The sequence below is a fragment of the Lissotriton helveticus genome, chromosome 10, assembly GCF_964261635.1.
Source record: "Lissotriton helveticus chromosome 10, aLisHel1.1, whole genome shotgun sequence".
NCBI classification, from domain to species: Eukaryota; Metazoa; Chordata; class Amphibia; order Caudata; family Salamandridae; genus Lissotriton; species Lissotriton helveticus.
In genome coordinates, this window is record NC_136071.1 from 182,385,398 (window position 1) to 182,412,927 (window position 27,530).

Sequence of the window (27,530 nt, forward strand, 5' to 3'; positions counted from 1 at the left end):
GCCCTGGCTTAACACTAGGTGGTCCCTGAAGAAAGTTGCTAATTTTACAGGCTAGTGTAAAATGCAAGGTCTGTCTGTACACAATAATAGAATAAAAGGCAATTGTGCCTGAAAACAGACACTGGTCGAGTGTAAATGAGCTTTGTGGCAAAAAAAAAGCTGTCACTTTTTTTCCCCCCCAAGCATTGGCAGGTGGACTTGGGTCTAGTCTATTCTGTGTAATTTGTATAGCACATGGCTACCCAAAGGCCCTTCCAGCTCTACAAACAACACATCAGCTACAGGGCTCATTGCACATCCAGCAGAGGGACTAAAATAGAAAGGTCTAAAAGTGTTTCCTGAAAGTGAGTTCTGACTGGTTCATTCTGAGATCCACTGGGAGGGCATTACAGAATTTAGGAGCTAAGTGGGTGAAGGAGTAACACCCCACTCCTTGCCTTTTTAGTCTTGGGGACCAGCAGCAGCCTTTGATCTCTTTTCACAAGAGTGCATGTGTAGGATGTACTGTTGGCCCAGCTTCTACAGCATTCATGAAAAACATGAATCTGTATTCATTGTCAATTCAAAACTAATTAACAGTTTATTGTTGTAGGCAACCAGATGATTCCTAGTGAGTATGACTTCATCTGATAAAGACATCTAGCCACAAATTCCTTACCTTTGAACTTACAGGCATCAGGCTGGATCCTGAAGATTTTCTTAGCAGTACCACTGCGTACCAGTGGGTTGGGTTGTCGACTCCACGTGACGTCCATGTCATTAATATACCCGCTACTCTGGTGCACTGACATCAGTACTTTTCACGACTTTCAATGCCAGAAGTGCGAAGCCATGAAGTGACTGACCATGGTGTGTTAAAAAATGAACAGATAGGGCTCTGAAGAAGACATCAACCACACTTAAAATCAATTCCGCAGTGTGCGGAGGATGGGTGAGTCAGTAAGGAATCTGCAACTAGATAATGTCTCTTCCAGATAAGGCGTTACCGAAGGTAAGTAACTTGTCCATCTGATAGACATCTAGCTTCAGATTCCTTACCTTTGAACAGATACCCAAGCAATACCATCCCCGGAGGAGGGACTACGGAACGACTTAGTCCAGAAAATCCTGAAAAAACGGAGTGACCAAACTGGCCTTTTCTGCGAACCTTGGGAATCCAGGCAGTAGTGTCTGGCGAAAGTGTGCAGTGATGCCGGCTTGGCAGATATCGGAAACTGGAACACCACGCTGAAGAAGTGGCTGCTTTTTGCCTTGGTGAAATGGGCCAAAAGCCCTTCAGGGAAATCCTTCTTCACTAAGGCGCAACAGATTTTTATACAGAGGATAACCCATTGGGATATAGTTCTTTTCTGGACTGCAGGGCCTTTCTTTGCACCAACATATCCTATAAAGAGTTGGTCATCCACCCGGAGCTCTCTGGTTCGATCGAGATAGAATGATAACGCTCTTTTTGGGTCCAGACGATGGGGTAGCTCCCCTGCCTTGTAAGGGTGCGGTGGTGCAAAGAAAGTGGGCAGGGTAACCGACTGTTCCAGATGGAAGGGTGTTACAACATTAGGCAGAAAGGATGCCCTAGTCTGAAAACACCGTCTGGTAAGGAGGCTGTGAAGATAGCGCCTGCATTTAACTTACTCTCCTGGCAGAGGTTATTGCCACCCAAAAAGCTTTCTTGATGGTGTGCGACTGCAGAGGGCAGTTATGCAGTGGCGCAAAAGGTGCACATATCAGAAAGGTGAGAACCAAATTAATGTCCCACTGTGGTATAATAAAAGGTGAAGGAAAAAACAAGTGGGTTAACCCCTTCAAGAATCTCTGCACTAGAGGAGATTTGAAAAAGAGAGGACTGATCAGGTAGCCGAAGAAAAGAAAGGGCCGAAAGGTAGCCCTTCAATGTGCCCAGAGCATAGCTTTGCTTGGCCAAAGAAAGTATAAACAGAAGGATTTTAGATAAGGGAGCAGAAATGGGTCAACAGACCGGTCTGTACAATATTTACAAAATGTGTTCCATCTGCAGGCATATACCGATTTCGTGGAGGAGAGACGCCTGGCTGCCAAGATAAACTCAAAGACTTTGGGAGGGAGGTCAAAAGCTGTCAACTGTCGCCACTCAATCTTCACACAAGGAGGCGGAGAGTGGACGGGTTCTGGTGGAGAACCCTCCCCTGCTGTTGCAACAGAAGACCCTCCCGAAGGGGCATCCTGACTGGAGGATCGTTGCTCATGTCTAGAGGCTCGGGATGCCAAGCTCTCCGTGCCCAGCCCATAGTCACAAAAATAACTTGTGCCTGGTCGCTCCTGATCTTCTTGAGCCCTCTGGGCAGGAGTGGCATGGGTGGAAAGTTGTATAGGGGGCTTGAGCTCCACTTGCGGCGAAAAGCGTCGCTGAGTGAAAGCAACCTTGGAAAATCCAACAAGCAAAACTGCTGACTTTGTGCATTCTATTCAGAGGCAAACCTATCTAACCACGGCTCTTCCCACCTCTGAAAGAGACTTTGTGCCACCTCCGGATGAAGACTCAATTTGTGATCCGCAAGGCACCTTGGCTGAGCTTGCCGCCCAGACTTTGAGAATCTTCCGGGTGTTGAACCACCAGGGAAATGCTATGCTCTTACAGCCAAGTCCAGACACGCATGACCTCTTGACTAAGAGTTCACTATCCCACTCCGCCCTGTTTGTTGCAGTACCCAATGATGCTAGTGTTGTACGTGAACACCTGTACGAGCCTTCCCTTTATTGACGGCAAAAAGACTTTCAATGCCAATCGGATTGCCTGAAGCTCCAATAGATTGATATGGAGCTTGGTTTCTGCCGGAGACCAGAGTCCTCTGATGATCACCTCCCCCAGGTGGCCAACCCATCCCAGAAGGGACGCATCCGTCACTACTGTGAGATCTGGGTGGGATGGGAGGGGTTCTGCCCTTGAACCAATCTGAGTCCGTTAGCCACCACTGCAGGTCTCTCGCAGTTCCCTCTGAAATCTGAACCAGGTTGGTAAGATTTCCTTGATGCTGTGCCCATTAGAAATTCAGGTCCCACTTTGAAGCCCGCATGTGCTACCATGCGAGGTTCACTAGCAGGATGCAGTAGGTCATGAGGCCTGACCGCCTCAGAGTCATTCTCTCTAAAATCCAGGATAGAGGCGGAAACATCGGTATCATAGCCTGAACATCCTGGGCTCGCCTCTCGGGAGGATAGAACCAAAACTGCACCGTGTCCAGAATGGCTCCAATGAAAGAGAAGAGAGCGTCTGAGAGGGAGTCAGGTGTGACTTTGGTACGTTGATAGTGAACCCCAGCGAATGCAGGAGGTTTGCCGTAGCCTGGAGGTGCCAGACAACTGCTTAAGGGCGAGCCTGCCTTCAACCCTTCAACAACCAGTCGTCGCGATAGGGGAAGACTGTAACCCCGGATTTCCACTGATGGGCTGCGAGCACTGATATCACCTTTGTGAACACCAGAGGGGCACTGGTGAGGCTAAAGGGAAGCACCACAAATTGAAAGTGCTCGTGACCCACCAAAAGCCGCAGGTAGCGATGATGGGCAGGCAGGATCGGAATATGAAAATAGACTTCCTGCAAGTACAGCGCTACCATCCAGTCTCCCGGGTCCAAGACAGACAGGACCTGAGCACAGGTGAGCATTTTGAATTTCTCCTTTTTGAGGAAGTAATTGAGGGCTCTGAGGTCTAGGATGGGACAAAGGACTCTGTCCATCTTAGGGACCAGAAAGTAGTGGGAATAGCAACCACTGCCCACTTAGGCCTGGGAACACTCTCAATAGCTCCCTTGGCCAAGAGAGTTTTGACTTCCTCGCAAGGCTAGGTAATCCTCTGTACACTGGAGGTGTAGATGGAGGAGCAGCCTCGACGGTGAGGAAGTAGCCTCCTCTGACTATTTGCAACACCCACCTGTCCGATGTAATGTTTTTCCAGTGGTGGAGATGATGGCATATTCTGCCACCGTTGGGCCGAGAATGATTCTAGGAGTTCGGACTATGATGATTTTGCGGTGGAGGCGGGTATGGTGGCTTGGCTCAGCTCGACTTCTGGTTTCCTGACCCACGAGTCCCAGGTGAACCGTGTCCACCGCCCTGCAGAGGTTGCTGAACTTGCAGGTTCCTCTACCCTGAATAGGACTGGCGGGGGTGGTAGCCCCTTCTTTAGCCACGAAAGTAGCGAAAGGTAGATGGAGCTCTTGGGGCAGTGGTGAGGCCCAAAGACTTGGCCATGGCCCACAAGTCTTTAAAGCGCTCAAGGGCAGTATCCGACTTGTCTCCGAAGAGACTAGAGCCATCAAAGGGCATGTCCATGAGGTTAGCCTGGACATCCCCCGAAAAACCAGACTTTCTCAACCAGGTGTGGTGACAAATGGCCACCGTCATGGAAATCGCCCTACCTAGAGTCCGTTGTGTCCAAGCCACCTCTCATTGTGAACTTAGCTGCATCCCTCCCGTCAGATAGCTCGGGAGAGTAAAGCCTGTTCCTCCTCCGAGACTCTGGGCTGCACCTGCCATATGGAATGGGAATAACGGGCCAATAGATTTGCGGTGTTCACCGACCTCCATGCCAGACTGGTCAAAGGAAAAAAAAAGGGTTGCCAAAGTTCTCCAGTCTCTTGGATTCCCTGTCCGGGGGCCCCTGTGCTGGGCTTGGACCAAGTCCCTAGAAGGACATCTGTTATGGCCTCATTAAAGGGCAGTAGGTTTTCCGAACTAGAGACCCCAGGCTGAAGGACCTCTGTCAAGACATTAGTCTTGCCTGCGACTGTAGGAAGCTGCAGGTCGAGGACCTCTGCAGCCCTAGGCACCACCATGGCAAAAGATGATCCCTCCGTAGCCAGGGTAGGAGAGGGAAGCATGCCAGAGTCTGGGGAGGTGTCAACCACTGGCATCACCCAGTTCCTCGTACCAGTCCAGATCTTGTTGCTGCGGGATTTCTAAGGGATCCTACTCCCCCTCCCAATCCTCTTCTTCCATCCCTAACCCTTTATAATATGGCGGAGTAAACAACATAGAGCCGTACTGCTACGTCGGCGCTAGTCTTTGTGTCGGAGAACGTCCGACAGGCTCCATGTTGTCTGGAATGAGGACCGGGGAGGCGTCGTGATGTGACTCCTGGGTAGGTCCCTGTGGTGGTGCGACGGGCATCTGAGCCATACGGCTCAATGCTGTTTTCTCTGCCCTATTCTTTCATTGGAGTGATTCTGCACACGGTGCAGTTTCAGGCCTATCTTTCCGAATGGCAAGTCCAGGCTAGGATACCAATGTTAAAGCCTCTATCCTGGATTTTGGTGAGAGTGACTCTGAGGCTGTTGAGCCTCATGGCCTCCTGCATCCTGCTAGTGACCCATGCACGGTGGCGCATGTGGGCTCTGCCATGGGACCTGAAGTTCTAATGGGTGCAGCATTGAGAAAATCTCACTGACCTGGTTCAGGTTTCAGAGGGAACTGCAAGAGACCTGTAGTTGTAGCTAACAGACCGCCATTGATTCAAGGGCAGACCCTCTCCCTTCCCCACCCAGATATCACAGAAGTGACGGATGCATCCCTTCTGGGATGGCAACCTGGGGGAGGTGAAGATTCAGAGGAGTCTGGTCTCCTGATTTGCACCGAAAGCCTTTTTGCCATCAATAAAGGGAAGGTTCGTACAGGTGTTCACGGACAACACTACCGCCATGTGGTACTGCAACAAACAGGGTTGAGTGGGGTTGTGGACTCTGTCAAGAAGCCCTGTGTGTCTGGACTTGGCTGGAACAGCAGGACATTTCTCTGGTGGTTCAACGCCTGGCCTGTTCTCTGAACGCCAGAGCGGACAAGCTCAGCTGAAGGTGCTTTGCGGTTCACGAATGGTGCCTCCATCTGTAGGTGGCACAAGGTCTTTTTCAGCGGTGTGGAACGCCTTGGTTAGATCTGTTCGCCTCTGAAGAGAACGCACGTTAGCAGTTTTGGGCGTTGGAATTTCCAAGGAGCCTCTCGCTCTGCGATGCTTTTCCCTGCGCGTGGAGCTCAGGCCTCCTATACGCCTTTCCGCCCATACTACTAGTGCTCAAGAAGATCAGGAGGGACTGGGCTCAAGTTATTCTTGTGGCTCTGGATTGGGCACTGAGAGTTTGGTATCCCGAGCCACACATGAGCATTGATCCTCCAATCTGGCTGCCCCTCCGGGAGGGTCTTCTGCTGCAGCAGCAGGGGAGGGTTCCCCACCAAACCCGTCCACACTCCTCCTCCTTGTGTGGAGATTGAGCTGCGACAGTTGACCGCTTTTGACCTTCCCGATGGAACACATTTTGTAAATATTGTACAGATCGGTCTGGTGACCCATTATCTGTTCCCTTATCTGAAATGCATCTCTTTATGCTTTCTTAGGCCCAGTAGGGCTCTGCTCTGGTTACATACAAGGTTTACATTTCGCCCCTTTTTCCTTTTCTTCGGCTACCTAATCAGCCCTCTCTTTTCAAATCTCCTCTGGTGCAGAGATTCTTGAAGGGGTAACCCACTTGTTTCCGCCTTCACCCTTTATTATGGCACAGTGGGACCTTAACTTGGTTCTCACCTTTCTGATGTGTGCACCGTTTGAGCTGCTGTATATCTGCCCTCTGCGGTTGCTCACCATCAAGACTGCTTTTTTGGTGGCAATCGCCTCTGCCAGGAGAGTAAGTAAACTGCAGGCACTTTCTTCACAGCCTCCTTACCTGACTGTCTTTGCGGACAAAGTGGTACTCAGGCTAGGGCATCTTTTCTGCCTAACGTGGTAAGACCCTTCCATCTGAGACAGTCTGTTATTCTGTCCACTTTCTTTGCACCCCGCAAAGGCAGAGGAGCGTCTCCATCATCTAGACCCAGAAAAGAGTGTTATCGTTCTACCTCGATCGAACCAGAGATTTCCGGGTTGATGACCAACTCTTTATAGGATACTTGTGGGCAAAGAAAGGCTGTGCTGTCCAAGGCTGTGCTGTCCATTAGAGGATTATATCCTGATGGGTTATCCTCTGTATAAAAAGTCTGTTATGCCTTAGCGAAGAAGATCCCCCTGAAGGGTTTAGGGCCCATTTCATCAGGGCAAAAGCGGCCACCGCAGCTCTCCAGCGTGGTGTTCCCATTTCCGATATCTGCCAAGCTGCCACGTGGGCATCTCTGCACACAATCTCCAGACGCTACTACCTGGATTCCCCGGTACACAGGGAAGGCATGTTTGGTCGCTCTGTTTTGCAGGATTTTCTGGTCGAAGCCGTTCTGCCGTCCCTCGTCCAGGGATGGTATTGCTTTGGGTATCTGTTCTAAGGTAAGGAATCTGCAGCTAGATTTCTCTATCAGATGGCCAAGTTACTTACCTTCGGTAACGCTTTATCTGATAGAGACATGATCTAGCTGCAGATTCCTTACGCTCTGACCCATCCTCCCCGCACTGCGGAATTGATTTTACGTGTCAGGGATGTCCTCTGCAGGGCCCATCTGTTAATTTTTTAACATACTGTCGTCAGTCACTTCATGGCTTTGGGCTTCTGGCATGGAAAGTCGTGAAAAGTACTGACGTCAGCGTAGTGGTTATATTGATGCCGCAGACGTCACAACGCCGACTAAGTCGCACGGAGCCTACCAACGCCACATATGGGCACGCAGTGGTACTGCTAAGAAAAATCTTCAGGATCCAGCCTGTAGCCTGGAAGTTCAAAGGTATGGTATCTGTGGCTAGATCATGTCTCTACCAGATAAGGTGTACTAAGGTAAGAAACTTGTCCTTTAATGACAGGCTGTAGGAGTGAGAGTAATTCAGTAAGAGAAATGAAAACTTTAAAAAGCACAAGTTAAACTACTTCAGGTTAATATTCCTAACATAAACAAGTTTGCCCTTTTGTTGCATATTCTTAAATATTCTTTCAGGAGGCTCTGCTGGTATCTCTGTTTTGTTACCAGAGAAATGAGCAACTCTGGAAATTTCTCCCACCCTTTAACAAATGATGTTGATGAAGATGTTATTGGCTACCCTGATGTGCTTACCTTGTGGCAATTTTTTTATGAAAAAGTATACGCCCAGGCAGACTTCGAGCACAAGAAACTGGCTATTTAAAAGAACATATTATATAAACATTAGACAACAAATTAGTGCAAAGGACTGTAATGATATCAAAAAATATTTTTAATTTCGATATTTAAAAAGAGATAAATAAATATAAGTCTATACATTAGATATACACAATAAAAAATTATTCATTATTTTTGTGTGACTTTTCCTTAGTACATCATAAAACACCAAAACGATTTGATAATAAAAGAATTTTTTGAGTATCTCCGATTTTGCAGAGTTGGGCTGTGTGTGTCAACGCGTTTCGACAAAGTCTTTTGTCTTCATCAGGACAAATGAATGTTCAGCCACTTTTTCTAAACAGAATAAAACATTGTTTTAGATGAATGTACAGCCATTTTTTCTAAGCTGGATAAAACAGTATTTTCGGCTGACAAACAATGACAGTGCATTGCATATTTCTTGACTATATACATCCACTGATATTAAACACTAGAATATCATTCGTTTGAAATCTTCTTAGCCAGACTTGCATTTTTATATGGAACGATAGAAAGCAGGAAAAGTTGGAAAGCATACATTTTTAGTAATGACGATCATCTCTGGTATACTGTAACAATTACACTTTTAAGAAAAATCACAAGACATTTGCCAAAGTAAAGGGGGTGCATGGCTGGTAGAGGATGGCGCAACATTATGGTGTTTGACATCAAAAGAGGAGGGCAAGGGTATTAATCATAGTCAACCATGGTACTTTTTTTCTCGAAAAATCGCTGTTATTTACTTAAGGTGAACATTGATATTACGTTCCTTACCATTTATCTTTATTGAATCCAAAGACAAAGGCAAGAGAACAAATCATATCCACATTTTACAGGGGACCCTCACTAGCCTAATTTATATCAATTTTCTATTACATCGATATAGGCGAAACAAGAACCTAAAAGATCAGATAGTTCACTCTCGCCACAAAGTCAGTACAGGAAATATTCCCTTTGTCCAGAAATCAATAAATGGAACAAATGCAATCAAAGGCACCTCACGCTGTGGATCGTGTCAGCGATTTTTCGAGAAAAAAAGTACCATGGTTGACTATGATTAATACCCTTGCCCTCCTCTTTTGATGTCAAACACCATAATGTTGCGCCATCCTCTACCAGCCATGCACCCCCTTTACTTTGGCAAATGTCTTGTGATTTTTCTTAAAAGTGTAATTGTTACAGTATACCAGAGATGATCGTCATTACTAAAAATGTATGCTTTCCAACTTTTCCTGCTTTCTATCGTTCCATATAAAAATGCAAGTCTGGCTAAGAAGATTTCAAACGAATGATATTCTAGTGTTTAATATCAGTGGATGTATATAGTCAAGAAATATGCAATGCACTGTCATTGTTTGTCAGCCGAAAATACTGTTTTATCCAGCTTAGAAAAAATGGCTGTACATTCATCTAAAACAATGTTTTATTCTGTTTAGAAAAAGTGGCTGAACATTCATTTGTCCTGATGAAGACAAAAGACTTTGTCGAAACGCGTTGACACACACAGCCCAACTCTGCAAAATCGGAGATACTCAAAAAATTCTTTTATTATCAAATCGTTTTGGTGTTTTATGATGTACTAAGGAAAAGTCACACAAAAATAATGAATAATTTTTTATTGTGTATATCTAATGTATAGACTTATATTTATTTATCTCTTTTTAAATATCGAAATTAAAAATATTTTTTGATATCATTACAGTCCTTTGCACTAATTTCTTGTCTAATGTTTATATAATATGTTCTTTTAAATAGCCAGTTTCTTGTGCTCGAAGTCTGCCTGGGCGTATACTTTTTCATAAAAAATTGTTTTCCCTGACCCAGGAGTCTATCCTTACCAGGGGGTCCTTGATACCTACATAAGCTTACCTTGTGGCAAGTCACTTCACCCATGGTTAGTCACTTAGGAGGAGTGATAATCTGTAAGATGGCCTTCAGGGGTGCCAGAGGTTACAGTTCTTAAACTATGGAGACATTATATGATCTCAACCACTTTCTAAGTATTTATTCTACATAATAAAAAGTCATCTAGAAACTGGTGGAATATATTCTTTTACCAGAGAGAGAGAGAGAGAGAGAGATATATAATGTGCCAGGAAATAGGTTATCTAGACTGATTTGAACCCATTGAAATGTGTCGGCATGTTTTTTTTTAGGTTGAGGGAAGCCCCTCAAACTTCATCAAGAATAGGTTATTTTCAAATTTTGCTGACATTTTCTGAGCTCGTGGCTTTGAGTGGTACTCCATTCTCCTTACTTTTATGTTCAAATCTTACATCTGTAGAGTTAACCCTGCATCCACTGTAGCCATTGGAACTGTTGTCCTGCTCAGAGCTTAGAGAAACTCGCAAAGTTTTAATGGCACCTGGAAAAAAGGTTTCTAGCTTCGAATCAGACTCATCCTCACACTGCTCTTTGACGCTGTCAAGTAAAATCAAACTCCTAAATTTTAATTACAAATTTGATGGCTAAAACTAGGCCTGGAGGAAAGTTGCTGAATTGTTTTAGCAGATATTACACAAAATTCACCTAGAATTCTGCAAAATGCAGATGCATTTTGTCCTCTTTTCCTAATTTCCAATTTAGTTGTGAGGACGCATTTCAGCCAGAAAAAGAGCACAATTGTGTGTGAGGTAAGCAGCTGCTCGTGTTCTGTTTGTTTGTTTCAACCCCGTGCTCTTGTGATAAGATTTTTACTTGAACAATATCTCAATTACGAGGTATAGTGTTGTAATCCCTGGCATTTTGCATAACAAGCATATTGCGAAATTAGATTAGGCTTGTGTATAACAATTAAAAAAAATTGCGTGTCAAACTGGTTACACTTTATTTTTCTGACCTGCGTAATCTGGTCATTTGTAGGTGCATGCTTGCTGGACTCACTCGGTAACTGTGACCCGTTTCTGTGCTTTTATCATTAATTCGAAAAACTTTATTCTATTCTTACGAATCATAAAAGTATATGATTACAGTGATAAAATATATACAATGCATAACAAAATTATTCCATATTAAATTTTGTAAAAATGATGTGTAACCAAACCGCATATATAGTTTCAAAACAAGGTTTTCTGTAGGCTGCCAATTTCTTTATATCAGTCTAAAGGTGTCAGAATAAATAAATAGCTTAAAATTACTTAAAGCCCTATTCCCCTATCACAATTCATATATTTTCCTGATTCGCAAAGCAGTTATAATAAAATTTAACACAGCGCAACAAATGACGGCATTGGACAGAGATCATAAATGATTAAAACCGTCCAGATATGAGCAAGGGGCAATTTCCCTCAGAATGGGCCTAATAAAACGTGCCCTTACATCTTTATATAAAGTACAAAACAGCATAAAGTGCATTGTGCTTTGTACGGCTGAATTATTGCATGGACAATGAGTCGGTCTCTCACACCAACTCACCGAGATAGGAAAAGCCGCTAGCAACTAAAAGATAAATAAAATTGTTGGATTTTTGGCGACCCATAGAATGGGGTTTCATCATCCAGGTTAGGTAAAACTAACTCCTTATAATAGGCATTTTTAATCATTGATTTTATATTAGATGGTGTGCCATCTGGATTTTCAAAAACAATTTCTAGGCCTATCTTACTTAAAGCATTTTTGACATAGCAGAGCCAGGGAATAGACAAAACATTTTCTAAACTTAAACAATCCCTTATAATCGCTCTGGTAAATGATAACTATTCGGATGACCACACTTTCCCCCATAAAATCAGGGGCGCGATTTTGACTCTATCTTCAACAAAATCCAATCACAGCTCTGAAGGCAACATTTTGTAGGAGAGCTGGTGGGAACCATCAGCAATCATTTTATGAATTTATTTTCCAAAATTTGCAATTGACTGGTTTTTTGACTTCCCCATATCCTGCCCCTTAGGTTGTGACTGACCGACATTTTGATTTATATAAGGTAAGAATTTCTGCCACTGGCTTATGACCCAGTTTAGATTCAAAGCGAAACAGGCCCTCTAAATTTTTGCTGGTCTGTTGTGCCTTAGTCGCAATCGAGTTGTCCCAGTTTAATTTGTTGTTAAAAACATTCCCTAAATATGTAAAAGAAGGGACCTTTTCAATGTTTCTACCGTTAGCCACAAATTTCCTTGTTTTTGTGTTTTTCGGGCCACAGACCATAATAAAAGACTTATTAAAATTGACCTTAAGATCCAACTCTGTCATAAAATCAGTAAAAGCGATCAGGGCTTTTTGTATATTGGCCGTCAAGGTCATCAATACGGTGTCATCCGCATATGATAACAGGGGAACCGGATTTCCTCCTACAGTCGGGTAATCCAAGTGCAGCACCATTGGGAATTTCTCCACCCCATTTGTGTAGAAAAGAAATAAGAAAGGGGCCAAAATGCATCCCTGACATACGCCTTCTGTTGATGCGATGGTCCTAGATTTTTCTCCTCCTGGTCCAAAACATATGGAAACAGAGGTAGATTAATGCATCCTACGTAGGAGGGTAATCAGTGCCTCTTCAAAGGCCATCTTTTCCATAAGTAACCACAGCTTCCCCCTATTAACTGTGTCAAACGCACTGGATAAGTCCATGAAGGCCAAGTGGACCGATCCTCGCTTTGCCTTCATGTACTTACGCATGACTAAGGCCAAATTGAGGCATTGTTCATTCGTACCCATCCCCTTTCGGAAGCCGTATTGTGAATGGGATATCAGGCCAGACTCATTCGCCCAAAGCTCAAACTTTGCATGTTGCGTCAATTAGGGAGATAGGCCTGTAACAAGTAGGATCATTCCTACTGCCCTTCTTGTATATTGGGACCACCACGGCTTCTTTCCAAGAATCAGAGATGCGGCCCACTATTACTGATCTAAAAACATTTGCCAGCAACGGTGCCTAAATTAGGGGATTACTTTTAAACATATCTAAAGGGACACCGTCTGGCCCTGGGGCTTTTGCAGAAATGCCCTTCAGCATTGCAGCTTCAACCTCCCCAACCGTAATGGACAGACTCAATTGGTTAGCAGTTGCAAAATTAACGGCTAAGTCTTCTTTTTGATTTTGCAATGATACATCCTTGGGATTAAAAAGATTTGGAAAATGGACTACCCATACATCTTCAGTTATTATTGATTCCATATTCCTCACCTCGTCTGTAAAGAGTGGACGGTTTATGACTTCCCAGAAGCCTTTAGAGTCCTTAAGGGCACCAGCTCTCTCACGGTCATCCCAAGCAAGGCTTCTTAACTCTTCTTTTTTTTTTTTTACCAATTTATAGGTTTGTCTTGCTTTCCTAATTAAATCCCCAGCACGTGGGACCTTGTGCAGGGCTTTTTTGAGATCTTTTTGTGCCTTGGAGCACGCGGCATTAAACCATTTTACAACCTGTGGTTCTTTTCTCTTTATGGACCTTGTCAAATTACTAGCCACGTCTCTACAAATTTCTTCAAAACTCTGTATGACCTCCGAACTAAGAACATCGGATAGGCATATCATGACCTTAATAATATAAGATCGTACGATGTTCTCTTCAAATTCAATGGGGTTTATTTTACTCCATTTTAATCTCACGCCTTGGTTAGTTATAATTTAAGGGGAGATCATCACTATTACTCTTTGCTACCTTTATTCGTAAACTGACGACCAGGGTGTTATGATTACTAGTGGGGTTCAGGTTTCACCATAAAATGTTCAACCAAATGGGAACATTTCCTAGAAATCAATATAAAATCTATAGTACTTACCCTACCCCCTCCCTGGAATGTTGGGTACTGATTAAGTGGAGTACAAACCAGAGTATCAACAAAACATAATTCGTTAGTTACGATGATATCATTTAGAGCCTGGCCCTGGACAGGGTGTTTAAAATGTGGAAGTGGTTGATTTTCAATATCTAGCAACCCACAAACCATGTGCGAGCTATACCGGCATATGGTGCAATTGAAATCCCCCAGCCAAATTATACAAACAGGAAAACATTTAACTACGATCTTTTTTATCTCCTCTTTTAAATTAATAATTACCCCACTATCCTTGGCCTGTGATGTATAGTTATTGGTGTAAGTGGGATAGTTTGATCGGGTTAGGGATGGAATGTGAATATTGTCCAGCAGCTGAAGAACGAGTAGATACTCCAGCCCAGATGTAATGTACTTCTTTCTCTCCAAGCACCAGTGTACGGACCTGGCTAAGACCAATGAGAAGGTCAAATCAGTTGAGCTTAAGGCTAATAGCTTAGTGGACGATGTGAGCCAATTGCAGCAAGAGGTGTGAGACCTCCAGGCCTCGAAGGCTCTCACGGATCACAAGCTTGACGATTACGAAGGGAGGGTCACGCGTAATAACATCCGAATCCTTGGAATACCCGAGAAGTCAGAAGGCCCGACTCCGGACCTGTTTGTTGAAACTCTTGTTTTGAACCACCTTAAGCCTAAAGGTCTTAGCAACTTCTTTACAGTTGAGCGTGCGCATAGGGTCCCAGGAGGTAGGCCGAGACCGGGAGCACTACATCGCCCCATGATTGCAAGGGTCCTGAATTTTCGAGACAGGGATGTAATTCTGCAAACTGCATGTAATGGTCCCCCCTTGAAGTACGAAAATGCAACACTTTTCTTTTTTCCGGATTTTACCCAGATGGTTCAAAAACAGCATCAGAATTTCCTAATGGTAAAGAGGAGACTGAGGGACAAGGGACTAAAATATGCAATGATGTTCAGAGTGGAACTCAATGGGAAGGCCTGGTTTTTTGACAATCCCGAGGTGGTGTCGGATTGGTTGGACAATGTGATTGCGGCTGACAAGGAGGATCAAAATCGGGGCGAAGCAGCAGACCAATAACTAAGTGTAATAGTGTTACTGAGTTAAATAGCAGGTTGTTATTATTGGGGGTGGTATGGATATGTAACGTTTCTCTTGATTTGCTACGTTTGTAAATGTGTAGTCCTACGCTGACCTTACATGAGGTAGCTGTGATGGAGCAGGGGGCGGGATGGGTGGCGGGCTGAGTGGGTCCTCCCTCTATTTTTTACCTCTAGCTAGTTGTAGATTAGTGTTGGGGTAAATAGGGGCGACAGGCACACTGCTAGTTGGGGATGCACGTAGGCGTTAGGGGATTTTCTGCATTTTTGTATGTCACATTATTGGCATATTATTTTAATGTTTTTATGTTTTGTGTTCAAGGCGTCGAGTTACAACGTAGCTTTTATGTGTTGCAACGGTCAGAGGATTGTCACTTCCTTTTGATGTATGATGATGGGGGTAGGGAACTGAAGGTATTGAGCTGGAATGTGAATGGGTTGGGGGATAAAATTAAACGTAGTGTGGTTTTGCAGTATCTTAAACGTCAGGCGCCTGATGTGGTCTTGCTCCAGGAAACACACTTAGTGGGTAATTCCTGTAAGGCAATGCATAGAATGGGGTACAGGTTGGTGGCTCATGCGGGATTCACATCAGGTTCCAGGGGGGCATGCATCCTGATTCGGAAGGCGCTCCCGTTGGTTGTTGACTCTATTTCTGAGGATGACAGAGGCAGATATGTTGGGGTGACTGGTCGCTGGGAGGGGCAAGTCCTCACCCTATTGTCGATGTATGTTCCCCCGGTTATGCAGCCCACTACTTTCATTGACTTGGGAAAGGTTTTGCTTGATCTGCCGAGGGGGCTATTGATTTTGGGGGGGGATTTTAATGCAGTGGTATCTGGAGCTATGGATGGGCATCTCCAGCATGATACGGGGCGTGCTCGGAGATGGTTGCCCGACTTTCTCGATGCTATGGGTTTGGTGGATTGCTGGAGACTGCTCCACCCGGACCAGAGGCAATACACCTTTCAGTCTGGGGCCCACAGTAGTCTTTCCCGATTAGATTGTTTTGTGCCCGCGGCCCATGCATCTTATGTTACTGAGGCACTTCATCTCGCTTGGAGCATCTCTGATCACTCCCCGCTCTGGTTTCGGTTTTGTGTTGCGTCTGGATCGGCTGGTAGGGTCGCCCCTATTAATACCTGGTATATGCGTAACCCTAGACTTCGTAAAGATCTTATCAAGGCTCTAGAGCATTATTTCCTGGAGAATGTGGGATAGGTGTCCTACTCTGTTTCGCTTTGGGAAGCTTTTAAGACGGTTATCAGGGGTCAGGCTCTGTCATTGATAGCTGGTATGAAAAAGGAGAAGAACAAAGATGTTGTTGAAGCAGAGGCCGAGATAGGTCTCCTGGAGTGAGACCTGGAGCAGGAGGTAACACTTGCTAGACTGCATGTCCTTACCCTTAAACAACTTGACTATAGATCTCTCGCCACCGATAATGCCTGGGCCCTCAGTAGGGAGCAGCAGGGTCGTTTATAGGACCTCGGAGATAAAGCAGGAAAACTTATTGCCTGGCTGGATAAAAAGGATAGGGTGGATCGGGTTGTCCCAGAGCTTGTGACAGCTGGGGGGGCTCGGCTTACCGATCCCCAGGATATTGTGGATAGCTTTGCTGCATATTTCCAAACTGTGTATACCTTGGTCTCGGATCGACCAGAGGAGGACTCCCATTTGCTGCTTCGAGATATACAGCTCCCGTGTTTGTCTGCTGAGGACTGGGATTTTATGAATAGTACCCTTACCACCGATGAAATAGCCCTAGCAATACGTTCCTTGAATTTGGGTAAGGCACTGGGTCCCAACAGGCTCCCAATTGAGCTGTATAAGCTAGGGCCGGATAAGCTGGCTCCTCTTAAAGCTATGTTTGTTGAGGCCTGTGAGAAGGGGATACTGCCTTTTGATCAGAGAGTGGCTTCGGTGGTGGTCATCCATAAAGAAGGGACACCAAAGACTAGCTGTGCCTCTTATAGGCCTATTTCGTTACTGAACGCGGAGCCCAAAATACTTGCTAAACTTCTCTCTAATAGGCTGATTAAAGTGATTAGCGGACTGATACTGCCGGAACAGTCGGGCTTTATTCCCCACAGAAATACGGCTCTAAATTTGCGTTGGTTGCATGGCGTGATAGCTAGGGCTCATACCCTACAGGAACCGGCAATAATAGTCTCGCTTGATGCAACAATGGCTTTTGATACCGTAAAATGGCCGTAGTTGTAGGCAGTCCTGGCTACATTTGGATTTGGGCTCGACTTTATCCGCTGGGTGCGTTTTGTTATATACTGAACCGCTTGCCCAGATAGTGGTAAACAATTGGGTCTCGGGGAATTATCGTCTCGGTCGGGGCACTCGAAAGGGTTGTCCCCTCTCTCCCCTTCTTTTTTCACTGGCCCTGGAACCCTTGTCAGCCTGGACTCGCTGGGAGCCTTCTATCCATGGTATTCGGTGGTCCTCTGACTGAGAGGACCGAATCTTGTTATATGCGGACGATATTTTACTTTATTTGACCTCTCCCAGAAAGTCCCTTATTGTTGTGTGTGAGGTGTTTGCCTCCTTTGGCAGAAATTCAGGGCTGTCAATAAACTGGGGGAAATCTCTTGTTCGTTCTTAGGGGGGAAACTCTGGTTCCTCCGCGAAATTGTTCAATTCAGATTAATACCGGAGGTTTTAAGTATTTGGGGATTTTCATTTACCTGGATCCGGCAATCCGGTATGCGAGGAATCTCCTTCCCCCTTTGCAGAGACTCAGGAGCGATACGGCTAATTGGAAGAAACTTCCCCTCTCGCTGTTGGGGCGCGCAGTCCTTTTTAAGATGATGTCTCTGCCTCATTTTCTTTACGCCCTCCAGAATACTCTAGATATTGTGCCGGCCAGTTATTTCCGTGAGGTGGAAGGGCTACAACGTAGCCTATTTTGGGAGGGTAGACCCGTATTGCTTTAACTAAATTGACGCTCCCATGGTATGATGGAGGTGTTGCATCCCTGATATCAAACAATATTACTGATCTTCCCAGCTGGCTGCCATAAACCAGGGTACCTATGGTTCTGTATCCGATCCCGGATACACGATGGATAGGTGGCTTCTCCCGGGAGGTAGTTATAAAAGGGCATTGTATTCTAATTTGGCGAGGCTGCATTTAACAGGGCAGACTCAACATGCGGTGCAGATCTGGTACGACGCCACAAGCTCTTTAGGATGGAGGAACCGTTTGACACTAGCTACCCCACTGTTTGATTCGGAAAGATTGGGCAAATTATGGAATACAAGGGGTTTTGATAAGTGGGATTTGATAGGGATTTCCACCATCGGTGACATTTGGGATAAGGGGAGGATTAAAACATTCGAAGATCTGCAGGCCGAATTTGATCTGAGTAGAACAGAGTACTTTCGCTATGCACAGGTCCGACAAGCATTGAAGGCGGCTCTGCCTTCGGAGGTGAACCTCACCCCTTGAGGATAGAATTTTAGATGGTCATCTGCCTGAGAAGACTAGTTCCCTGATCTATAAGAAATTAATTAATCATAGAGCGGATCTCCTTAAGGATCTGAGGGATAAATGGAAGCAAGATGGCTTAGAGCTGGACGATGAGGACTGGCAACTAGCTGTGTCCTCTCCGAGGGAGGTTGCTATCCCGGCGCGATTGAGGCTTATGCAGTTGAAGATATTACACGGGGTCTATGTCACGGGGCCTCGCCTTGTCCGGATGGGGCTATTTGAAGCAGGTTTGTGCAGACGGGGTTGTAGTCTTGTAGGAACGTTCCTCCATATCCTTTGGGAGTGTCGGTGTATTGTAGAGTATTGGGGTAAGATCCACGACACTATGCATGAGGTTTTGGGGGTAGCATTGATGCCTCCTTAATGTTTGGGAGCCCACTGATCTTAATTTGTCACAGACCAAATGGACAACTCCGGCTATATGATAGCGAAAAGAAACATAGCTCAGCTTTGGGGATCCGCGCATACTCCAGTCCTTGAGGGATGGAAAGAGGACCTGCACTGGTGTATGTTTCGTGAAAAGACGTAGAGGCCGACCACGAAAGTGGGCGTCAGTATGGGGGTCTTGGAACCAATATAGGGGGAGATCTGTGAGCCACGTAGAGACTCTGTTTTTGATATTTCCTCATCCCTGTGAGTTTTTGGCTTGTATGTAACCTGTTCCCCATTGTGAGAAGTTGGCCTGGTATATGATGTTCACTATTCTAGTGAGCACCTTGCACCAGTCCAAACAACCCTTATGGTGATGGTTGTAAAGTCAACCTTATAGACCAGCTATCCTAGTGGTAGCATGGACAAAAGCAGTCTTAGGCTAAACTCAAGAGGGCATGTGAAGCCAGCTGTTTTCCCATATGCAATCCCTTTAATACCAAATGAAAGGACACCACACAGGTTATATATTCAAAATATATGTATTTATTTCTAAATCAATCCTCTGAACTCTTTGAGGGCAGAGGCACAAGCGCATAACAAGTAACTCAATATAACATACAATAAGTTGCGCAATATGGATAGGCCCTGGTGGCCCGCTAAACCATATACTAAAATAGTGGTATAAGAACCATGTCACGAACATTTGGAAGGCCTAGGGAATCGCTGGGGCTACACTGGACTAACAGTAGTTAGGTAGCAGGAGGCCCACGGGATGCGTGTGCAGAGTCTAAAGGCACACGCATGCACACATAAGAGTCAATGGGTGCGTAAAGTTAGAAAATTAAAGATTTAGGAGTCTTCTGACTGGACTAGGAACTAACCACTTGAAACTAAGACACTAGGATAGTCAATCTTCACAGGAGCACCGAAGTACTCTCGTTACCTCACCCACAGGAAGTGGGTGCATAGGTCCCAAAGTGTCGGGTTTCGTCGTGGATTCCTATGGAGCCTTGGAGAAAAGATGCTGCAGGTGACCAGGAGAGAAGAGTCCGGTTGGAACCAAGGGCGGATCGAGGATGAGGAGTACCTGAAAGCAGAGGGGACAAAGTCTGGGTCACTAGCCAGTGACCAGGATGGAACCAGGAAGGAACCAGGCGATGTCGGGAAGCAATCAGGTGATGTTGTGAAGCTTGTCTCTGCTGCCACGTGGACCAAGAGGTGTCGACGACGACCAGGAGCTGGGCACGGACTGTCCCACGAAGGCTCTCGCTGTCGGCGGTGTCTGCTTCCGGATTGGAGTAAACAAGCCTTGGCAAAGGCAACCCATGCAGGATTCTAAGAGGGCTTCTTACTCAGGCCAGCAAGGACTGAGGGGCTTCTCCTTCGCAGAGAAGCAAGGGCCAGTCTGGAGCAACCCGACCAGCAGTGTAGATTTCGGGTTTCGTCGTCACAGAGGCCACTAGCCAACGGGCAAGTGACCGGACAGACGCGTTGAGCAGGAAAATGCAAAAGGGCCCCACGCAGCACTCGATGAGTGTGGAGAGGTGATCTTTGGTGCAGTTGATGCTCGGGCTGGGACTTCTCAATCCCCAATGCACAACTTCGAGGGTGCCTCAGAAGCTGCACGGAAAGCGTTTCGCTGGCTTTCCAAGATGGCCGGTCCCACGTCTCGCGTCGCCTCCACGGGTCTCACCTTTGCTGTGGCTGTGGATCGGGCTGAAGGAAGTCTGGAAATCCGGGTCTTGTCAGGCTCTGTGTTCAGGCTCCGGCGGGAGCAACGACAAAGCAAACCGTTGAGCGCTTGATGGTGCCTGCTTGCACAGGGTGGTCACTCCTTGACCACAAGGGAGATTCTTCAGTCTTCTACATCGAGTAGGATGTCGAAGGTCCAGAGTTTCGTATCAGAGTTTCAGTCAGGATAAATCTAAAGTCTTGGGACTCAGCTCCTACCTATATACCAAATCTAGGGGCTGGATTACCTGCTAGGTCCCTCCTATGGGTGGGACCCAGGAAGGGGGTGGTTACACCCCTTTCCCTTTGTCCAGTTTCGCGCCAGAGCTGGGGCTGGAGTGCCCCAGCACCTTTTTGAACTGGACTATGCCTGGGACACCTTGTGTGCCCCAGGCAGTGTCTCCTTTCATTCAGCCCTCCCTGCCCCAATACACTATAGCCTGTCTGGGGTGGTGCTAGCCCCTCCCTGTGACAGGAAACCTATTGTCCAAGCCTCCCTCGCTGGAAGGACTCCCAGCAGCAGGAGGTCAGACTTGTGTCTGTGGCAGCAGCATCCATTTAGTGATGCTGAGGCTCTGCTTAAATTTAACCGGGATTAATGGTAGTAACATGTCTTCTCCCTCTAGAAGGGTGGAATGCTACCCCCGTTGAAAGAACTGGCGAGGGGGTAGTAATCCAAAGAGTATGACACCTTACACGACATGTTTTGATAAAGCCAAACCAAAGTTAGCATCTGACTGCGAGGTTCATAATGCACTTAAGAATATATGGTATGGCAATATCCTAGAACAGCTATAAGGACATGGTTCCGAAAGCTGCAGACAGGCTCAGCTCATGCTAGAGCACCAGCTCACGCTAGAGCACCAGCTCACATAAAACCAAGCACTCTGCCTCCAGGATTGTTAAGGCCTGCCATAGGAGTGACTTATAGGTGTATATGTGTCTAGATATAAGGTTAGATATAGGAATACTATACCTAAGCAAGGGGTGATTACACGACCTTGCCCCAGCTGAGTGATCAGCCAGTTGTGTCAGTTTGGATGGCCAGCCAGGGGTGGCAAAAGATATGCTGCAGCCCCTGGTAGGCCTTGGGTGCACCTATGCCCTGGGTACCTATAGTACACTATACAGGGGCTCATAAGGTGACCCAATATCCAATTAGTTATGTACCTAAGGTACATGGAGTCCATTTTACAGAGAGAGCAGACACCCTAGGGCCCTGATTAGCAGGATCCCAGGCCAACTAAGTTGAAAACCAGCTAAACACAAGGCAAAAAATCTGGGGTAACCATAGTCTGGTATCCACCTTCCTACACCCGTCCCCCCCCCCCCCCCCCCCCCCCCTTGTGAGATGTAAAGTGATGTGGGAAAGTGCTTCCTCTATATTGTGTTTTTATTTGTGATGCCTTGCTCTAATAAAAAGAAATATAAAAAAAATTCCTTATTGGTTGATAGGGTTTAACCAAAGGGAATAGACAGCGCGGGCCTCTGCCATTTAAAATTCTATGGCAAAAGCAGAGTGCTTTAAAAGCCACTCTGTCTTGAACTGGAAGTCAGTGTAACTTCACCAGGCCATCGCCCAGCAAATTCTGTACCCTCTACAGCATTTTTGTTTGCCTTGCGAAGCTACAAGATACAGCACATTATAGTAATCCATGCGCGATACTGCCAGCGCCTGGATGACTGTTTTCTTGGCTGCCATTGGTAGTGAGGCTAAGATTTTTCACAACAGCCTTAGGATCCCAAAACAGGTTCCAGCCAGTGTGAAACATTTGATGATCAAAGCTAAGGGCTGTATCGAACCAAACACCTATATTCTTCCCTTTAGGTTTGGGGGGTAGGGGCTGGCCCAGTACTTGGGGCCACCATACCGCGGATCACAAGGACGATTGTTTCCCTACCACTAGGATGTCTGTTTTCCCAGCATTTACTTGCGGCCACTCAGCGTCCTCTAGTTAGCAAGGTCCACCAAGCATTTCCTAAATTTAGGAGCCGATTCTGCTGCGTCCTGTGTCACTGTGACGATAAGCTGTGTATCATCCACATACGACACCATTTATACCCCATAGCTCTCCACAACCTTTGCCAACCTCTGTTAAATTGAGTATTTCGTTAAAATTAATGTGTAAAATGTGTTGCACAATTACTCTACTTTTTTGCACCGTTTCATTGAAATTTTAAGCATACTAATTAAGGCATACAAATTTCAGAAATCGCTGCCAAGAGGTAGAAGGCTTAGGGCACTCCTGTCTCACTGGTAAAAATCTTAACTCTTCCATCACCCCAATTGTAACTCTTAATTGTAGCTCTAAATGTTTTGGATGCAAGTAAAACTCCTCAATTTGTACGGTACGGAATGAAATCCGCTAGGTCAGCAGAGATCAAATTTATGCCACATAGGCAATACATTTCTTCCCTAACCAACCCAAAAAGTTATTTTGCACGTATAACAAACCATTTCTAAACTTCAGTAATACTCTTTGTAATGGGAAAAATGACACTCCACCCATATGTAGCATCCTTTTTCAGTAGACCTCAAATCTATTTTATAAGTTACTATTATGTCTGCATGAAGGGTGAGCGAGTTGCAGGCTCTAAGTTACAAGCCTCCATTCATATTCTTTCATGCAGATAAGGTGGTGCTTAGGACCAGAGCTCCTTTCCTGCCGAAGGTGGTTACTTCATTCCACCAAGGGCAATCCATTACTTTGCCTACTTTCTACCCCCTTCCCCCCTCTGCACCTCCCCAGTCCTTCAAAGGAGGAGGAGAGGCTTCATTGTTCGGACCCCAGGAGGGCAGAAAGTTTTTATATGGACAGAACTCGAGAGTTCAGACCAGAGGACCAGCTGTCTACAAGAGAACTTTATCCACGTGGATAATCCTGTGCATCAAGATATGCTACGCAATGGCTTAGAAGGAGCCACCTGAAGGAATTTATGCTCATTCCACCAGAGCTAAATCTTAATCTTCTGCTTTTGGCTAGAGGTGTCCCTGTGATTGACATCTGGAAAGCAGCAACTTGGGCATCCGTCCACAATTTTGCAAAGCATTATTGCATGGATTCGGAAGTGAGGTGGGACGGCCATTTTGCTTGTTCTTTGTTACAGGTTTTGGTATAGGTAGGCAGGCATCTTCCTCAGAGTGCGGGACTGCTTGGAGATTTTCCATTTAATCCATGAGGATGCTTTGATTTGGAAATGCTATTGCATGTGGTTATTTCCTTACTATGTTTTTTACTGTATGCTATGTATACTTGTTGATAATGTTGGTTCACCTTAAAGACATGGAAAAAATAAGTGGAACTGACGTCAGCACTCCGACAAGCTCCTGTGGAGTTGCGTGCGGAGCCGGTGCATAGTGACGTGTTCGTCAACATGAGAGAGCTATGGAGAAAAGTTTCAGTGAAATTATGTGCATGGGGGTAATTCAAAAGGTGAGTAATCCAAAGGCAGATACTGTATCCACCAGTAAAAGCATTACCGAAGGTAAGTAACTTGTTTATTTAGGGTTAAATTCAATTCTAAAACGTCTTTTTCACCCAGAGATAAGCTGAATGTATGTAGTGCTGATGTTGTTTCTACACTTTATTTTCCTTACACTTCTGCAGCGACTTTTTTTTTTAATATGAAGTTCTGTTTTTTCTTCACTTCTATTAAAAACAAATAGAAGTTCAATTTCATTTAAGAAAGATGCGTTTGATGAAGTATGGACATTGTGGTGAATTGTTACTTACTTTGCAGGGTTTTTTCTGCTTACATTAAAGAAGTGGATGAAAAGCCAGCCAGCACACCATGGGGATCAAAAATGCCTTTTGGCCAGTTAATGACAGAGTTTGGAGGTGCCGGAAGTGGAGGATGGGTGCACAGTGTCAGTTTCTCTGCCAGCGGAAACCGCCTTGCATGGGTCAGCCATGACAGCACCGTGTCTGTTGCTGATGCTTCAAAAAATATGATGCAAGTATTTTCCTTCAGTATTTTTGTATTTTATAATGCTTTTACTGTTCTGCAATTGTACTTTATATCCCTCACATTTCTTTAAAGTTCCATTTGTCAACGGCATTATTAACTCTGATCTACACAAGTGACCTATCTAGCATAGGTTTGCCAGTCTCATGTCAATTGTGTCACAATTTGTTTTTCTTATGACTATTTTTTGTCAATGTCCAGTTCAACACAGTGATAAATCTTCAAACCGGGATTGTCTTTAAATTAGCCTGCCTTGAATATCCGTTGCCACTACGCAGAGGATGTGAAAATGAAAATAACTGCTAGATGTAAACTGTTGATCTTTAACGCCCTACTCAAATAACATAATCCTTGTTAAGAAGAAACACACAAGTCACTAAAAAAATCTGTGCTTAACCCTCTGGTAGCTTGGCTCCAATGTATTGAGGCTTAACTTAAAGGCAACATGTAAAGTATATATGCATCACTCAAACAGAAATAAAGTGAAAACGCAGCACTAAAAAAATCATTTTTGTAAATACAATTATTCCACAACAACAACATTATTCAATCGTGAACTTGAGGTAGAGTTTTTAAAACTTTTTAGTTGAAAATAGTGCCAAAAAACAGAAAGCACCACTTGGGGATCTCTGGTCGCACTGGACTGGGGGAAAGGCACAAGCTCAGGACAACTGCAATAGAGTGTGGGTGGGGTTACAGGTTCATCCAGCTGAAGAGTTACCTTCTCAAGTCTGCGCAAGAGTGCTGGTCGCATAGGCATGGGCCACAAGGAAGATGTGGCTGGTGTGAGGTGCAGGTTGGTACCCTGGATGGCCGTTGCTGTAGCTCGAAGAGCAGTTCATCCCTGGAGGTTCACATTGCCGGTCCACGTGGACTGTCACTGTTGGAGTGAAGAGCAGGTCTTACTGGAGGTTTGCGCTGGCAATTGTTGCGGACAGTCTACTATCGGTAAAACACGGTTGTGAGGAGCCCAAAACATCTGTGTTCACTGTTTCTTCAGGAGGAGTACTCTGTAATGCCAGCCAAGGTTCAAGGACAGGGAGGGAACATCTTGGGAATCAGGACTCACTCTAGCAGAGGCCATCAGTAGTGCTCAGGCAGTGCAAGCATGTCCAGTTGGTACTGGTCAGCTGGGAAATTACTTAGAATCCTCTGGAATCTTGTTGTGTCCTTTTAACTCAAACAGAATGTCAGTCAATTGACACTTGAAGTCACTTCTGATGAATCTGGGTTCAAGGCAAGCATGTCCAATCTTCCTTCTTCAGATGACAGAACAGTCTTCTGAATCTTCAACAGGTCCAGGAGTGTTCTGATTAGTGGCTGTGAAAGTGCTACTTATATACCTCATGCCAGCCTTTATAAAGGACATTCCCTGGCCTACCCCCAAAGCTGATTCATGTCCGCTTTTCACATTCATCTTGGTTTGGATACTAACTATCTTGGGTAACTTAGGCCAAGGGCCGGCAAGGTGTTGGATTCCTGTGTATTGTGCAGGCAGGGTATTTTCAAGTGTAATCCGGACAGGGCACAACTCCTTCCCTGCCATCCTGCCAGAAAGACCCTCTCCCCTCACACCTAGGTACATTTGTTTTAGAGAAGAAAATGCCATTGTTCTAAAAGTGAAATGTTAGCAACAGTTACTTACGTTTTGTTTATGCCATTAGAGAGCATTTTAAATTAAAATTAATTTGAGTTGAAACAACATTCTCTATCTTTCTCCAAAGTGAAGCTATCATTTAAGTATAATATGGTAACCCAGTGTTGGTCAATGGGAGAGATAGCCTTTATCTCTTTAGGAGTTTTTCACTACAAGTACATGTAAAACTTAAACCCACATGTCGTACTTCTTAAATACCATTAGCCCTGGCCTATGATCCTTTAGGGCTTACCTTAGGGGTGACTCTGCCATATTAAAAAGGAAGGTTGGGGCTGGCAAAGGGTTACTACATTGCAGTGGTAGACCTGAAGCATGTTCTGAAAGGCTACTTTAGTGGATGGCACAATGAGTGCTGCAACCCCCTTGTAGAATTCAATTTACAGGGCCCTGGGCACATCTAGTACCGTATACTAGGCACTTGCAGGTAAAATAAATATACCAATAGGTGGAGGCCAAATTTACAGCTGTTTAAAGGAGCACACAGGAACTTTACCACTGAAAGCATGGAAAAGGTGCACAGTCCTAAAAGCCAACAAAAAACAGTTTCAACAAAGTATTGCAAAAGCGCAGCTTTTCACATACTCTGCTGGAGTCCATTTATATGTATCCCTTGCTCTTTGAACAAGCCTATTAAAACAGCATTATTTGAAGCCATGTTAGTTTACCTTTGTCAGGCTTATAGTATAGTCTCTTGGTGCTCTGCTCTCTTTCAGAATTTCTGATAATATTTTGTAAGGTTTTTGTTTATCAGCTTGATTACCCGATTATTCTTTTTAGCAGAATGTTTATAATAGGCCTTTTCCTTGCTAGAAAATTATATACCTAGTCCTAATTGCATGAAGGTTCCCTTTGAAAATCACTGGGGCTTTATGAAAGCAGATTATTTCCCTAATAAAGAGGAAAAACCCAGTGACTGGATGTTCGTCACCTGTGAGGTGGCACTTTATTTTCAATCAATGTAATGTGAATAGCGAATGACTTAAACCCAGAAGGAGTTTTCATTTGTTTCTGAATGAGAAGTCTGTGCCTCTCTTGGCCCCAAATGTAAATCTTTTTTCAGATCTGAAAAGCCAAACTGATTTCCATAAACTTTTTTAGCATTTTTTGCACCAACATGTAGAGGTGTACTTTGACGCGCATACCCAGAATGTGTGCCATTCAAATTTCATCTACCAACTTCATACTATTACTAGTTTAGTCAAATGTGTTAAAAGAGAAACACAATGCTCCTTGTTCATAAGATGATAAACATGGCATTTTTTAATAACAATTGTTTCTGTGTTTAGCCTTTCACAGTTGAAGACTGAGTACCTCCCTCTCCTGAGTGTGACATTTGTCTCCGAGAACAGCGTGGTGGCAGCTGTAAGGGTCCTTTTATTCCCCTCTCCCATCCACCCCCATCTAACTCTTCT

At 45.0% G+C, this 27,530-nt stretch overlaps 1 protein-coding gene across 1 annotated transcript in view; it reads left to right on the plus strand.

Moving 5' to 3' along the window:
- ARPC1A (actin related protein 2/3 complex subunit 1A) overlaps positions 1–27,530 on the plus strand; it is a 156,162-nt gene that overhangs the window by 93,610 nt on the left and 35,022 nt on the right. The window contains exons 6-7 of the mRNA XM_078665051.1: positions 24,237–24,449; positions 27,405–27,480. Of these exons, the coding sequence (XP_078521177.1) occupies positions 24,237–24,449; positions 27,405–27,480 (289 nt within the window). The remainder of the gene's footprint in view (positions 1–24,236; positions 24,450–27,404; positions 27,481–27,530) is intronic.